This window comes from Nycticebus coucang, chromosome 10, assembly GCF_027406575.1.
Source record: "Nycticebus coucang isolate mNycCou1 chromosome 10, mNycCou1.pri, whole genome shotgun sequence".
Lineage (NCBI taxonomy): Eukaryota > Metazoa > Chordata > Mammalia > Primates > Lorisidae > Nycticebus > Nycticebus coucang.
The window spans coordinates 109,893,352-109,908,464 of NC_069789.1; the positions used below are offsets into that span (position 1 = coordinate 109,893,352).

Genomic DNA, 15,113 nt, shown 5'->3' on the forward strand with positions numbered 1-15,113 from the left:
CTGTCATCTCCTCCAGTAACCCATCTCATCACTGGGTTATCGTAAACCTTGTTCAGTACAAGACCATTCTGACCCTGTAGTTGTCCTCATATCTGATTTCACTAGTGTACACTCCTGTATGTGAAACTTACAAAAGCCTGTCTCTCAGATCACATCCAGGGTACAGCTATTAACTCCACACTCAGAGGTCCCATGTTTCTTCCCTTCCCATCCCCTCATCAGATGTTACAGACAACATGACAACAGAATTTCACAAATGGACTTTCTACTAGACAAATCATCTCCCTAAACTGCTTACCAATGATAATAACTTGACTATTAAGGTCTTTTCCATCCCACCCTTTAAATGATCTTACTAAAAAATGTTTTGACATCTCAAATGATGACCTTGAGACCCCTATCTGTACTATAATACATTAACAAAAACTTATCTTTCCTTTTTTGAGTCAGTCTCTCACTCTGTCATCCTGGGTAGAGTGATGTGGCATCAGCCTAGCTCACAGCAAACCTCAAACTCCTTGGCTCAAGTGATCCTCCTACCTCTGCCTCCCCAGTAGCTTGGACTACAGGCACCTGCCATAGTGCCCAGCTGGTTTTTTTTTTTTTTTTTTTTTTTTTTGGTGAAGACAGGGTCTTGCTCTTGCTCAGGCTAGTCTTGAACTCCTGAGCTCAAGCAACCCTCCATCTTCGGCCTACCAGAGTGCTAGGATACAGGTGTGAGCCACCATGCCCAGCTCCAAAACTATAAGTGTTTAAAAAAGGATCAACCTGTCAGGTTCCAGAGAAAACTCTTATACAGACCGTTAGTTTAAAAATTTAACCACAATATTACTTGAAATTGGTTCTATAAACCTTCAAACAGGAAGAGGTAACTGTATACTCCTTAGATATATTTTTATCTGTAGAGACAATAAAAATGCAGATAACTTCTTGGACTTAAGACTTCTCATAACTCCCTTCTCCATCCACAACAGATCTTAACAGAGACTCTGTCTAAAAACCTACAAAATAATATCTTCCAGGAGAAGTCCCACAGAGATGACTGTGGATATATACTCTACTCCCCTAGTAAACAGCAACAGTTCCCCAATATGTACTTTACAACCTATCTATAACCTTAAAAATAATCCCTAATAAAACTACATTAGCAGTAGCTACTCAACAAAAACCTTCAGACTCTAACTCAAGCAAAGCCATTGTTTTAGTGGATTTGGGGATTCTGTCCATCACAAGAAATGATTGCACTCTGTGGGGGGAGGGCTACACATTCCGTGAAGTCATATTTTGTGTAAGTTGGAATTATTAAAACAATAATCAGAGCAATGACATGGTCACATATGAGCTATACTGAAGCATCTGAGAGTCTAAAACATTGTAGGGCTGGTAAAGAAATACTCTAAGGAATACTTAGCATGCAGCCAATCATGCAGGTCGAGAAATACCAGCACTGGAGAGAAGTGAACACTTTCACATTGTTGGTGGGATTGCAAACTAACACAGCCTTTTTGGGAAGAAGTATGGAGAATCCTCAAAGAGCTAAAAATAAATCTTCCATTTGATCCTGCAATCCCATTACTAGGCATCTACCCAAAAGAAAATCATTTTATCACAAGGACATTTGCAGTAGCATGTTTATAGCAGTTCAACATACAATCGCCAAGATGTGGGAACAACCCAAACCGCCCATCAACTCATGAGTGAATGAATACACTGTGGTGTATTATATAGCATGGAGTACTATTCAGCCATAGAAAGATGGAGACTTTCTAACAACCTGGATAGAGCTGGAGAACATTCTCCTTACTAAGGTATCTCAAGAATGGAAAAACAAGCTCCCCGTGTACTTAATGCTAGTTTGAAACCAGTAGATGGACAACTATAGGCCAATCCACGAGGAAAAACACAATCAAATTCAGGTAGGTGGGAGAGAGGAAAGGGAGAGAAAAAAGAAAACACCAGCACTGAACAAAGACTTGGAGGGCACTGAAACCAGTGCAAAATACTTGTCACTTTCCTCACCTCTGGGCTAAGTTCTCTCCAAATAAGGTATCTTTCCCCAATTTTTTTGTCAGACCCCATTAATAAATACAGCTTCATTCATGAGTGCTTTCACCTTTATTTCTCACAACAGACCGGTGATAGAGACATTTCCGTAATATCTGCAGGGGTAAGTGACTTGTGCATGTTTTATATAAACCAGACACAGAAACAGGGATATAAACAACCTGCAACCCAGCAGCCAACTTATCCTTAAAGAGGCTTTGGATACTTGCAGACCCGGGACTTCCTGAGAGAAAGATTCAGGAAATGAAGTATTGAGAAGAAGGTCTTTTTTCCCTAGGATCATGGTTATCATTTTCAATAGCCAGTTGTGGGTTGATTGCTTGGATTTCTTTCAGCAGCTTCTGGATTTCAACATCGGATTCATCCATTTTCAACCTGGGGTACAATTTGGGGTTCAGGGAGAAGGTTTCTTGTTGCTTTAAGGAGATTCATTTCAAGTTCCCAAGCACCTGAAAGTCTCCCGTGTCAAGGGTTCACCGGGGTGTCAAGGGTTCCCAGGGCATGGGCCACCTTTCCTGATTATTCTCTGCTGCAAAGCAGAGCCCCACCTGCGACCTGCGATTTGAATTCCCTGACAAGTGACAACCACCACAGCTCTCCCTCACTCAAGCTATGAGTTGTTTCAGACTGAGTTGACCACATTCTTGGACTTACTTACCAAAGCAAGAGCAAAGTGACAGAAGGAGTTAATGGTCACCTGGTAACCAAATAAATACCCACGGATAAAAGCCAGATGTTAGTGGCAGATGCCTATGACCCATTCGTGTTGTCTGTGCTCTTCCAAAATCTACTGTCTTGGAAAAAGCACACTGGGAGGTAGAAGGGTCATACCTGAGCATCTGGAGGGGGCATTTTTGATGTTTCAAGGGTTTGCACAGCATCTTCACTCCACTGGACCCCAAGGAGTTCTGGCCCAGGTCCAGGGTGGCCAGGCTCTGGTTGCTCTTGAGAACAGAAGAGAGGTCTTCACAGCTGAAGGTAGTGATGGAGCATCCCCACAACCTTGTTGGCAAAACACAGAACTTAACTCATTAATCCAGCCGATGCTGAGTGATACCATCCTCTCTGCCAGGCACAGACTTGGGTTTGGGAAGGCAAGTGGGTAACACACATGTCTGCCTCAGAGTTTATCTCCTGATAGGAGAATAGGAGATAGTGAGTGTCATGTGCCAAAAACAAGTGAAGGTTATAAAGGAAAAGGGAAGAAGGCAGTAGCCAGGGGTGCTAGCTTCAATGGTCAAAGAAGTCTTGAGGTGTGAAAAGAACGAACCACAGAGATCTGGACTAGGAGCTTTCTGAGCAGAAAAACAGCTTGTGTAAAGGCCTTCAGGTTGAACATGTTTATCTTGGAAAATAGATCAAGGCTCTAAGCATGAGAATGAGCTGGGGAGGGCTGAAAGAGTCAAGGTCACAGGCAAAAGGGGGCCAACTCATAGAAGACCCTTAGGCTATGTGGCTGAAACCTGTAATCCCAGGTTTGGGAGGCTGAGGTGGGTTGATTGCCTGAGCTCACAGGTTTGAGACCAGTCTGAACCAGAGCAAGACCTTGTCTCTAAAAATAGCAAGGCATTGTGCAGGCGCCTATAGTCCCAGCTACTGGGGAGGCTGAGGCAACAGAATTGCTTAAACCCAGGAGTTTGAGGAGGTTGTCAGTTGTGATGCCATGGCACTCTATTGGTGGCGACAAAGTGAGACTCTGTCTCAAAAATAAATAAATAAATAGGCTTGGTGCCCGTAGCACAGTGGTTAGGGCATCAGCCATATACACTGAGGTGGGCAGGGTCGAACCCGGCCCAGGCCTGCTAAACAATGACAACTGCAACAAAAAATAGCTGGGCATTGTGGTGGGTGCCTGTGGTCTTAGCTACTTGGGATGCTGAGACAAGAGAATCACGTAAGCCCAGGAGTTTGATGTGCTGTGAGCTGTGATGCCAGGGCACTCTACCAAGGGAGATATAATGAATCTGTCTCCAAAAATAAATTAATAAAATAATAAAAATAAATAATAAAAAAAGACGACCCTTAAGCCATTGTAAGCTTCGGATTTTACTTGAATTGAAATGGGGCAGTATTGTGGGTTTTGAGGAGAGAGAGTAGAAGCTATGTCTCAGGAGGTTTTCTGGTTTTTTTATTTGTTTTGTTTTGTTTTTCAGGGCATAGTGGCTCACGCTATAATCCCAGCACTCTGGGAGGCCAAGTTGGGAGGATCCCTTGAGCTCAGGAGTTCAAAGCCAACCTGAGTAAGAGTGAGACTGTGTCTCTGAAAATAGCTGGGCATTGTGATGGGCTCCTGTAGTTCCAGCTACTCAGAAGGCTGAGGTAGGAGGATCACTTGAGCCTAAGAGTTTGAGGTTGCTGTGAGCTATAACACACAGAGTGCTATGGCAACTCTACTCAGGGTGACAGAGTGAGACTTTGTCTCAAACAAAACAAAACAAGACATTTATTCTTACCACTCAATTGGAAAACTGTAGGGGCACAAAGAGAGCAGAATACAGACTAATTTGAAGGCTACAGAACAACCTGGATGTTACCAGTCTGGGGGAGGTACGAGACCAGATTCTAGTTGACCAGAAGAGGGTAATGGGGCTTCAAAGTGGATTGGACTTGAGGTCTGAAATGAAAAGGGAATAAAGGATGACACAGATGGAATTTTGTTCTGAGTAAAGAAAATAGCCTGTTTTGAGATGTATAATTCTTGCCACAGTTTTTGAACGGTTTCAGAAAAGCACAATTCTGACAGAGTTCTAAAGAGTGTTAAAATTTGACATTGGATTAAAAGCAGTATGAAGGAGAAAACTTTCTTCCATTTGGAGGCATCGAATGGGCAAGACATATACAGGGGTATACAAATGTCCCAAACATTCAAGGGCTATGTGTACGTGTGCACATACATACATGGCACACACCCGCGCCACGCACACACACATATAGACACACACTCACGTGAAATCAGAGAATATATCACCTTAGTCCAGGATCTAGAATAGGCTAAACATAGCCTCCAAACACTTAGCATTCAGCCTGGCACACATTTGAGTAATGTGCGTATGCATTTTGGTATCATAACTGCCTTTTGTAATGGGTACAATCCACCCCATTCCTAGAATGTACAACTGAGACTGCCCTGCCAGCAAGTTATAGCTGACCAAGAGAGGATGGCCGTGCTCTCCTTTACCAGCAGTGCTGTGTGCCAGGAAGCCTACTGCTTCCCCTGCAATCAGGTACCTACCATGAACAGCAGTGGTTCTGAGAGTCCACGGCTCTGCTCCCTCAGTGTCCTCACCAACATACCCTGCAGTTGTGCTGGGGCTTTAAGATTCCGACACCACATTGTGGCATTATTCACAATAGCTAAGATATGGAATCACCCCAGAGTCCATCAGTGGGAGAGGGAAGAAAACATGGCGTATGTATACAATGATACTGTGTTCGGCCATTTCAGAATATTGCCATTTGCAACAACGTGAGAGAAGTCAGAGGATACACATATTATGCTAAGCAAAATAAGCCAAGCTCAGAAAGACAAATACTTTGCGATCTCATCTCACTTATGCGTGGAACCTAAAATGTCGAACTCAGTAGAATAGTGGTTCCAAGACCTAGGGCAGGGGGTTGAGAAACAGATGTAGGTCAAAAGATGCAAAATCTCAGATGCAAAGGAGGAATGAGTTTAAGAGATCTACCCATCTGGTGACTATGGGTAACAATGACACAGTGTATACTTGAAAATTGCTATGAAGTGAAGTGTTCTCACTACAGAAAAGTGAGGCAATATATGCTATTTAGTTTGATTTAACCATCCTACAGTGTAGACATATCAAAACATGCTGTTCACCATAAATAAAATTACATGTCAATTGAAAAAATTTAAAAATTCTTGGGTGGCACTTGTGCCTCAAAGGAGTAGGGCACGGGCCCCATATGCTGGAGGTGGCGGGATCAAACTCAGCCCTGGCCAAAAACTGCAAAAAAAAAAAAGAAAACAAAATTTTAAAAATTCTGATGTCTGATTCTCACGTCTGGAGTTTCTGATTTGATTGTCTGGGGTGCAGCTCGGGCACTGGTATTTTCACAACTCCAGGCCTTCCTATTATAAAGTAGAGGTTAAATGCTACTACTTCACTATTCCATACCTTCTTGTACTATAGAGGGCAGAAAATAAATTATTTTTCCTTTCTTTTCTTTATGAGACAGAGTCATACTGGATGGAGTGCTGTGGCATCATCAGAGCTCCCAGCAACCTCAAACTCTTGAGCTTGAGAGATTCTCCTGCTTCAGCCTCCCGAGTAGCTGGGACTAAAGGCGCCTGCCACAATGCCCAGTTAGTTTTTCTATTTTTAGTAGAGATGGGGTGTCGCTCTTGCTCAGACTGGTCTCAAACTCCTGAGCTCAGGCAACCTGCCTGCCTTGGCCTCCCAGAGTGTTGGGATTACAGGCATGAGCCACCGCACCCAGTTTATTTTTCTTTTAAAGTATTTGACTAAGATTGAATATATTCGAGGTATTCAACCTGATGACTAGATACACATACACAGTACAATGATCACTGTCATCAGACTGGCACGTCCATCATCACTAACACTGTATGTTAGATTCCCTGAACCTGTTCATTTTACAGCTACAAGTTTATATCCTTTGACCAACATCTCCCCACTCTCCACCCCGCAGTCTCTGGCAACCACCATTCGACTTTCTCTTCTAGGAGTTCAACATTTTTAGATTCTGTCATTTTCACCACACCATCATTCACAATAGGCAAGACATGGAAACAATGCAAGTGTCTATTGGCAGAAGAGTGGCTAAAGGTTGTGTGTTATATATACAATGAAATATTACTCAGCCATGAAAAGGAAATTCTGCCCTTTGCATAAATAGGGGTGAACTGGAGGATATGATGCCAGGTGAACTAAGGGAGACCCAGAAATGCCACATGATCTGACTTATACGTGGAACTTAATTCTCTTTTAAGAGTCCCTCACAGGAAGGATTCCAGACTCAAGTACATCTGACCAACGGTACCTAATCTTCATGAGATTTGTGAAACAGAACTGAATTGAGTCCATGCAGCTACTCACAGAGCCACCTTGTCCTGGCGCAACATCTGATTCCTACCTCTTTGGGCTCTGGGGCTGGGCAGCAGCTGTTTCTCAATGGCTAGAGGCATTGCACACCCAAAACTTTTCATGAGTGGCCTTTGGATGTTACAGACCAGAGCCTACTCCTTCAACTGTGCAAATGAATTTTTAAAACACTTGATAGGCTTTAAGCACCCTGAATTACAACTGGAGGGATCTGTTACACTGACATTTTCTTTCAGGTATAGATTAAAGTTTGATCAAGCATAACTCACCACAGACACTTCAAGTTACACAATGGAGCCTTCAAAGCCTCACACAGAAACCTCAGTCCGGCAATTCCGAGGTGATTCAGCCCCAGATCCAAATGCGTTAGGCTTGATTTTTGTTGGAGAATCTTTGAGAGATGATGGCAGCCGTCGGTGGTGATGTTGCAGTGCCACAGCCTAGAACCCGATCCCGCGAAGCGAAGATAAGACAACCCCATTCTCCTCACTGCTGTGATACACCCAAACTGTCCTCTAGCCATGGGCTTTAGACCCACTTCAGAGGTGGCAATGTGGGGATGACATTATGGGGTGGTGCAGTACATAGAATAAAGCCACCCCCTCCCAGAGATGTCGAAGTCCTAATTCCTAGAGCCTGTCAACATGACAAAAGGGACTTTGCAGGTGTGATTAAGGATCTTGAGGTGGGGAGATTATGTGGGATTAGTTGGGTGGGCCCAGCACAGTCACAGGGATCCTTAGAGAGGTGAGGGAGTCAAAGTCAGCAGAAGTTGTGACAAAGGGGCCATGAGCCATGGCAGGCAGGGGGTTTCCCCTAGAACTTCCCAAAGGCACACGACTCTACTGACACTTTGATTTTAGTCCCCACTCTGACTGCTGACCTCCAGAACTGTAAAATGACAAATTTGTGCTGTTTTAAAGCCATTAAATTTGTAATATCCAAGACAGGAAACTAGTACAGGTGATGTGTATTATTTCTACCTTAACTGCAGAGCAGAGAATTTTGAGCTTGCCTTGGCCTGCCATCTTCTACTGGGGCAATGATCAATTATATTTTCTAAGTTCAGTTGCTAGAAAGGCAGCATCTTAGAGGTGGAGGGTACCAGCTCTGATTCCCACCAATGTGGTACTATATATCCTGAATATTCATCAACGCAATATCAGTGATATTTCACCTTAGCTGTTTTTCCTTTGCTTTCTCCACCTTACTAGAGTTCTGAACTTAATTATGTTATAATGAAATTATGTCATAATATCCATGGGCCAAAGACCATAGGGCCTAGACAGTGGAAAGAGATGACAGATTTGAGGGTGGCTCATAGGGATAAAAAGGAAGGAAGGTCCACCCTTCTGGCTCGGCGATTTGTAATTTTTTTTTTTTTTTTGAAAGTCTTACTGTATTGCCCTGAGTAGAGTGCCTTTGCATCATAGCTCATAATAACCTCAAACTCTTGGACTCAAGTGATCCTCTTGCCTCAGCCTCTCTAGTAGCTGGGACTACAGGTATGCACCACCATGCCCAGCCAGTTTTTCTATTTTAGTAGAGATGAGGGTCTTGCTCTTGCTTAGGCTGCTCTCAAACCCCTGAGCTCAAGGGATCCTCCTGCCTCAGCCTCCTAGAGCATTGGAATTATAAGCGTGAGCCACTGTGCCTGGCCAATGCAATCTGTAAATTTATAGAAACTCCCACAACTGTGAGATAACAAAGCAAGATCCAAGTAAGACTAAAATTAAGCTTTGACAACTTAGCAAAATGGGGGCATCGATCAAAACACTTGAGGTAGAAAGCACTTGACCTGTGGTGTTTTCTTGGAGCTGTACTTTCTTCAGGGATGCACACTTGGTGAGGGTGAGTGGCTAATCCTTAGTTTTGTCATCTGTAAACTGGGAGAGATGGGTATGTATCTTACAAGGCAGTAAGGATTAGCTAAAATCATTGGCAAGATCTTAGCATAGTGCCGGGCACATATTAGATGCTTAATAAAGGCTGACCAGTTTTCTTCTGTGTTTACATATCTTGAATGGTAGCAACTTTTAATATAATTAGATTTTAATTGGAAGACAGGGCTAAAAGGGTGGGTGGCATCTTATTTGACTATGGAACTTTATGCATATATTATTTGGGTGTTTGGGGGCTTAGATATATGGGGTAGGGAGAATGCTTTCCTTCAACCATGAACTACATTAAATTTACATGAGTGAGCAGTTTTCAGATACTGGGTGCCTGAAGGCATATTCTAGATTAGAACTAGTTTACAGGCTGGGCATGGTGGCTCAAGCCTGTAATAATCGCAGACTCTGAGAGGCAGAGGCGGGTAGATTGCTTGAACTTAGGAGTTTGAAACCAGCCTAAGCAAAAGCAAGACCTTGTCTCTGTGAAAAATAGAAAAACCAGCCAGGCCCGTAGCTGAGGCAGGAGGATCACTTGAGCCCAGGAGTTTGAGTTTGCCATGAGCTATGATGCCACAGCACTCCATCCTGGGGTGACAAAGTGAGACTGTCTCTTAAAAAAAAAAAAAAAAGCCTCATTTACAGGAAAAGTTGAATATTTCTAACTGTAAGAGGTGGCTTTATAGACCAAAAATTAGTTAACACTAATAGAGTCTCTGAATGGGAACAATCGGTGCAGCTGAATTCCTTTCTGAAATTTGTCCTGTGATTTTAGAATTTAATTTAGATTTAGTAATAGCAGGATTATATTAAGCACACTTCCATCGACACCCAAATTGCATGTACTTTATATGACAGGTTTTTTTTGTTGTTAAGCAGGTATAGGGGGAGAGAGTCAAACCTACCCAGCCCTATATAACATAGTTCTAAGAAGACAGATTAAAAAAAAAAAAAAAAAAAAAAAAAAAAAATCAGACCTGAAAACCAACTACATTCCCCCATCCCTGTATTACATTAACACTACTTCTTATACCTTTTTCTATCACCATCTTCCCAGGAGTCACCAGTTGTAATCATTAGTGTCATATATGGGATAGTTAGAGAAGTTGTCAGTTGTCCTCCTGATTGCCCTACTTGAACCCAGGGGTGTGTGTGCACAGACACATTCACACACATAGGCAGGCAACAGAGACTTACACCAGGATCTGTAGTCTACACTCAGGGTAACTCAAGCCCTCACACAGGATTGTCACGCCTCTGTCCCCGAGGTTGTTCTTGGCCAAGCAAAGGTGTGTTAGCCTCACATTGACAATCAAAACAGAAGCGAGGTTCTTGCAACAGGCTTCAGTAAAGTGACAGTTTTCTAACCTGCAAAAGGATCACACAAAAGGTTCCCAAGTCCAACCTTCTCAGGTGTCTCCAAGTGCTAGAGTCCCAAAGGCCTTCTCGTTCCTCCCCCGCCCTATGCCACGTGCTAGGAATCACGTGAAGGAACAGGAAGAAGACCTGGCCTCACAAGCCATCTGCCTGGGTCTGAAAATGACAGCCAGGTGTTTACCAACAGAAGGTTCCACATGAGCATTACCATTTCCGTTCTCCCCATGGCTCTAGATCTAAAACGGAGAAGCTCCACAGTTAGGAGAAAAGGGACTTACGACAGCCTCTGCAAGCAGCACTTTGGGTGTTTCAGGGCTGTGAGCAGCAACTTGACGCCCTTATCCAGGAGCTGGTTGTCTGAGAGGATCAGGCTCATCAGTGACTGGCTGGTTTCCAGGGCCAAGAAGAGATTGACCCATTGCTGAGTGGTGGCAGAACAAGACGCTAACCTGCGGGAGAAATGAGACAAGTCATTCTTCAGAACCTGGATGCTGCAGCACCATAGAATTGCTTTTGGTTTTGTGTCTCATTATGTTATGCCCTGGCTTGAATTATTCAGAGCCCTGGTTGTCAAGGTGCTGTCTCTGGAACCAGTTGGAAATACAAAACCTTAGTCTTTCCGAGTTAGAAACTCTGGATAGAGAGGTATGTGTGCATAGACACAGTCACACACACAGGCAGGCAACAGAGACTTACACTTACGTGCTCTGGGTCCACCTAGAAGATGCGTTGACACAAACTCACAGGCCAGGCAGGGGTGGCACCAGCACTCTGGGAGACTGAGGCAGGGGAATCCCTTGAGCTCAGGACTTCTAGACCATCCTGAGCAAGAAAGAGACCCTGTCTCTAAAATAGCCAGGCACTGTGTCAGGCACCTGTAGTCCCAGCTGTTTGGGAGGCTGAGGCAGGAGGATCACTTTAGTCCAGGAGTGTGAGGTTGCTATACGCTATGATGCCACTGTATTCTACCCAAGGCAACCATGTGAGACTTGGTCTCAGCACACCAGATTGTTCATTGCAGATCAATTCATAATTGCCAAGTCTTGGCAGAAGCCCAAGTGCCCATAGACCCATGAATGGATCAATAAATTGTGGTATATGTATACCATGGAATACTGTGCAGCATTAAAAAAAGATGGAGACTTTACCTCTTACATTTACATGGTTGGAACTGGAAAATATTCTTCTTAGTAAAGTATCTCAGGAATGGAAAAAAGAATCCAACGTACTCAGTACTACTATAAAACCAATTTATAATCACTTTCATATGAGAGATGAATCACAACTATAGCCCAGGATGAAGGAAGGAAGGGGAGTTGGAAAGGAAGGGGGGTGGTTCGATAGAGGGAGGGTTAATGGTGGGACCACACCTATGGAGCATATTGCAAGGGTACAAGTCAAATCTATCACGTATTGAACCCAAATGTCTTAACACTGTGATTAAGGAGGCGAAAGCTATGTTAATTAGTAGGATGTAAGCACTCCAATTTGTACAAATAATCAACACATTGAATCCCACAAAGGCATACATGTATTCATGATCTATGTATATATGATTTAATAAAAATTAAAGTTTAACAAGCAAAAAATAAAAAATTTACAGGCTATAGCCCTAGAATATGATTCCAAAATCTGGGATAGGACTCAAGAACTTGCACTGTAACCAGTTCCTGAGTGATGCTGGCCTGGAGACCATGTGCTGAGAACTCCTCATTCAGAAATCCAGTCCCTCACATATATCACAAACCACGGTGTCCATATGTGGTTTCTAAGTACTTTATTATGGGCGAAAGGAACTTCATGGAACCACATATACTGTCATGGCCTATACAGGTTTTTTTTTCCTGATTCTTCCATTTATTGTGTATGAAAGGGTAGTCTAGCTACTTAGCTTTGTGAAGCCTCATTTCCTTCATCTTTAAGTTGGAAGGAAAAGTCATACCTTTATGTTGAATGTTAAAAGTTGATAATCCACATGAAATGCCGAATGGAATACTGCCACATAGCTAAAACCCACTGAAAGGCAGCTAAAAACCAGTCTCTTAGAGCCTAACTTACAACAGAGGAACCACATTTAACTGGGAAATTGAAATAAGGTAAAATGTTAATAGCGTCTCCCTTAAATCCCGGAATTTAAATGGAGTCTTCTTCCATTTTGAGTATCAATTAGTTCATTGAGAAACAAATTAGGGACCCAAATCTTTAAGCCACACTATCATTTCCCCTCTCCACCCTAGCTAACAGTCACAGGAAAAGGAAGGCAGTGTCATTTGTAATGGTTAGTGATGACAACCACCATTATTGAGCGCATATATGCTTGGACTGGTTTTGCTCAATCCTTAAATCTTTGTGAGATGTATATTAGCCCATTTACATAATGACCTAGTTAAGTAGCCTAAGATAATAGCAGTAGAGGCAGAGACACAATTTGAGGCCAAGGACCACCATGAAGTATGTTCAAGTGAAGACCTGTGGAACCCACATCTGGGTGACGGTGATCATTACCTGAACCACTATGTGGAGAGCTTCCCAAGGGAAGATCTCTCAAACCAAAGCACTAATAGTGGGGGAAAAAAACCCACCTTATCCTCCCAAAGGGTCCTTGCCTGGAAAAAAGAGATAAGTAGCTCGTATTCTGGATGATGCAGGAGAAAGCAGGAACCATAAACAAATGACCTCAGAGAGGATGACATCAGGATTCTGGGTCCTTATGCCGGAGGTGGTGGGTTCAAACCCAGCCCCGGCCAAAAAAAAAAAAAAAAAAAAAAAGTCCAGGATTCTGGGTCTTTCTTCAAACTCAAGACCCTTAGGTATGTGTCCAGGTTGGTCACTGCTCAAGGCAAATGGAGCTGAATTTTGGCCTATGATCTATCCTTGAGCCATCTGCCCACTCAAAATAACAAGACTTTTTCTAATTTACACAAAATTGCTGTTCAGACTTGTGGCAGCTGTTTGCATGATGAGAGTTTGTGGTGCTGCAGACAGATTTACCTGAGATATTGCAGGTTACATTTTGGGTGTCTCAAGACCTCACACAAGGAAGGGAACGTGTCATCCTGGTCATTGCCTTGAAGGGTCAGATTTGTTAGAGTGTTGTTATGACTGAAAGTGAGGCAGAAGCTCTGATAAACATCAGCCGGAGAAATGTTTTTGAGTCTAAGGAAAAGAAAACAAAGGTGACGTCCTGAGTTTGGGTACCCACACTGTACATACACAGAAACAAAAGGATCTATATATTTAAACTTTAGAAACTTATTTTTCTCCATGTTTAACTTTTCTTCCACCTTTACAGAGATATTGATAAAATTTGTATATATTTAAGGTTTTTGACTTAGGGTTTTGATATATATTTGTTTTGTGAAATAACTGCCACAATCAAGCTAATTAACATTTGAGGGCTTGGTGCCCATAGCATAGTGGTTATGGTGCCGGCCATATACGCTGAGGCTGGCGGGTTCAAACCCAGCCCAGCTAAAAAACAATGGCAATTGCAACCAAAAAATAGCCGGGTGTTGTGGTGGGCGCCTGTAGTCCCAGCTGCTTGGGAGGCTGAGGCAAGAGAATTGCTTAAGCCCAAGAGATTGAGGTTGCTGTGAGCTGTGATGCCACAACACTCTACCAAGGGTGACATAGTGAAACTGTCTCAAAAACTAACAAACAAGAAAAACAAAAACAAACAGCCTTCCCCCCAAAAAAACCCCCTCCCATTTGTCATCTTGCATAGTTACCATTTGCTTTTTGTGTGTGGTGAGAATACTCAAGATGTACTCTCTCAGTATATTTTAAGTGTCCAATACAGTATTGAGAATTCTATCCACCTTGGTGTCTATTATGCCCCCAGAACGTATCCATTCCTCAGAACTGAAATATTGTACCTCCAGGCCAACGTGTCCTTTTAGAAACTATTAGAAGATCCAATGTCTCTTTTCTCTGAAGCATTACCAATGGGTACATTTTATGAACTCTATTTCCTATGGAAGACTTAGACATAAAGGAATTCTCTTTGCATTTAGAATCAGGATTCCATGGCCAATGTAACCCTTAGTGGACATGGCTCTTATTTCTTTCATTGAGAAAGAAAAATACAAAAGAAGGTGCTTGCAGCTTGGGAAGATCTCAATGAAACTCAGAATTTCATTGAGATGAAAGCCAACCAGGCTGAATAAATGGTGTTTAGCCTCCTTCCCCAACCTCCAACACCAACCCAGATTTAAGCTTGCAAAACTTTCCAAGTACATTCTCCATACAAAAGAATCTTAGATCTAAGACAACTCTGATAAGCTGTCTTAGGTTCACACAGACACCCTATGCTCTGAATATCGGTATTTATGTTATTATATTGTCCAGGTACTTTCTTAGCTCTACCCTTTCTAACTTTATTCAATAACATTTTTTGTCACATTCAGACAGATATCTGCCCAGCACAAGAAGCTTAATGCTCAGTTCTCAGGCATGTCTAAACCTATTCTCATCTCTCTACATTAGTGGATCCCAGCCAGGAGTGATTTTGCAGTCTGCCTCCTGCCATTTCCAAGGATGCCTGGAAATATCTAGAGACGTTTTTGCTTGTTGCAACTGGGGGAGGAGGTTGCTGTTGGTGTTTGGCAGGCAGAGTTCAGGGATGCTGCTCACCATTCTATGATTTGCTGGATTCCTGCCCCCCAAATACAGAGATATACAGCCCCAAATATTAACA

The 15,113-nt window shown here is 42.9% G+C and overlaps 1 protein-coding gene across 9 annotated transcripts in view; it reads right to left on the bottom strand.

The window, feature by feature from the left end:
* Positions 1–1,860: 1,860 nt before the first annotated feature.
* NLRP2 (NLR family pyrin domain containing 2) overlaps positions 1,861–15,113 on the bottom strand; it is a 30,377-nt gene continuing 17,124 nt past the window's right edge. For 4 of the 9 annotated variants that reach the window (XM_053606003.1, XM_053606004.1, XM_053606001.1 and 1 more), the window contains 6 exons: positions 13,409–13,573; positions 10,696–10,866; positions 10,238–10,408; positions 7,418–7,588; positions 2,896–3,066; positions 1,861–2,439 (listed from right to left, as the gene is read on the bottom strand). In XM_053606003.1, the coding sequence (XP_053461978.1) occupies positions 2,301–2,439; positions 2,896–3,066; positions 7,418–7,588; positions 10,238–10,408; positions 10,696–10,866; positions 13,409–13,573 (988 nt within the window). In that variant the 3' untranslated portion in view covers positions 1,861–2,300. Of the gene's footprint in view, positions 2,440–2,895; positions 4,679–7,417; positions 7,589–8,709; positions 9,035–10,237; positions 10,409–10,695; positions 10,867–13,408; positions 13,574–15,113 lie in introns of those variants that run through there. The other 5 variants (XR_008383104.1, XR_008383106.1, XM_053606005.1 and 2 more) reach the window with 5 other exon arrangements.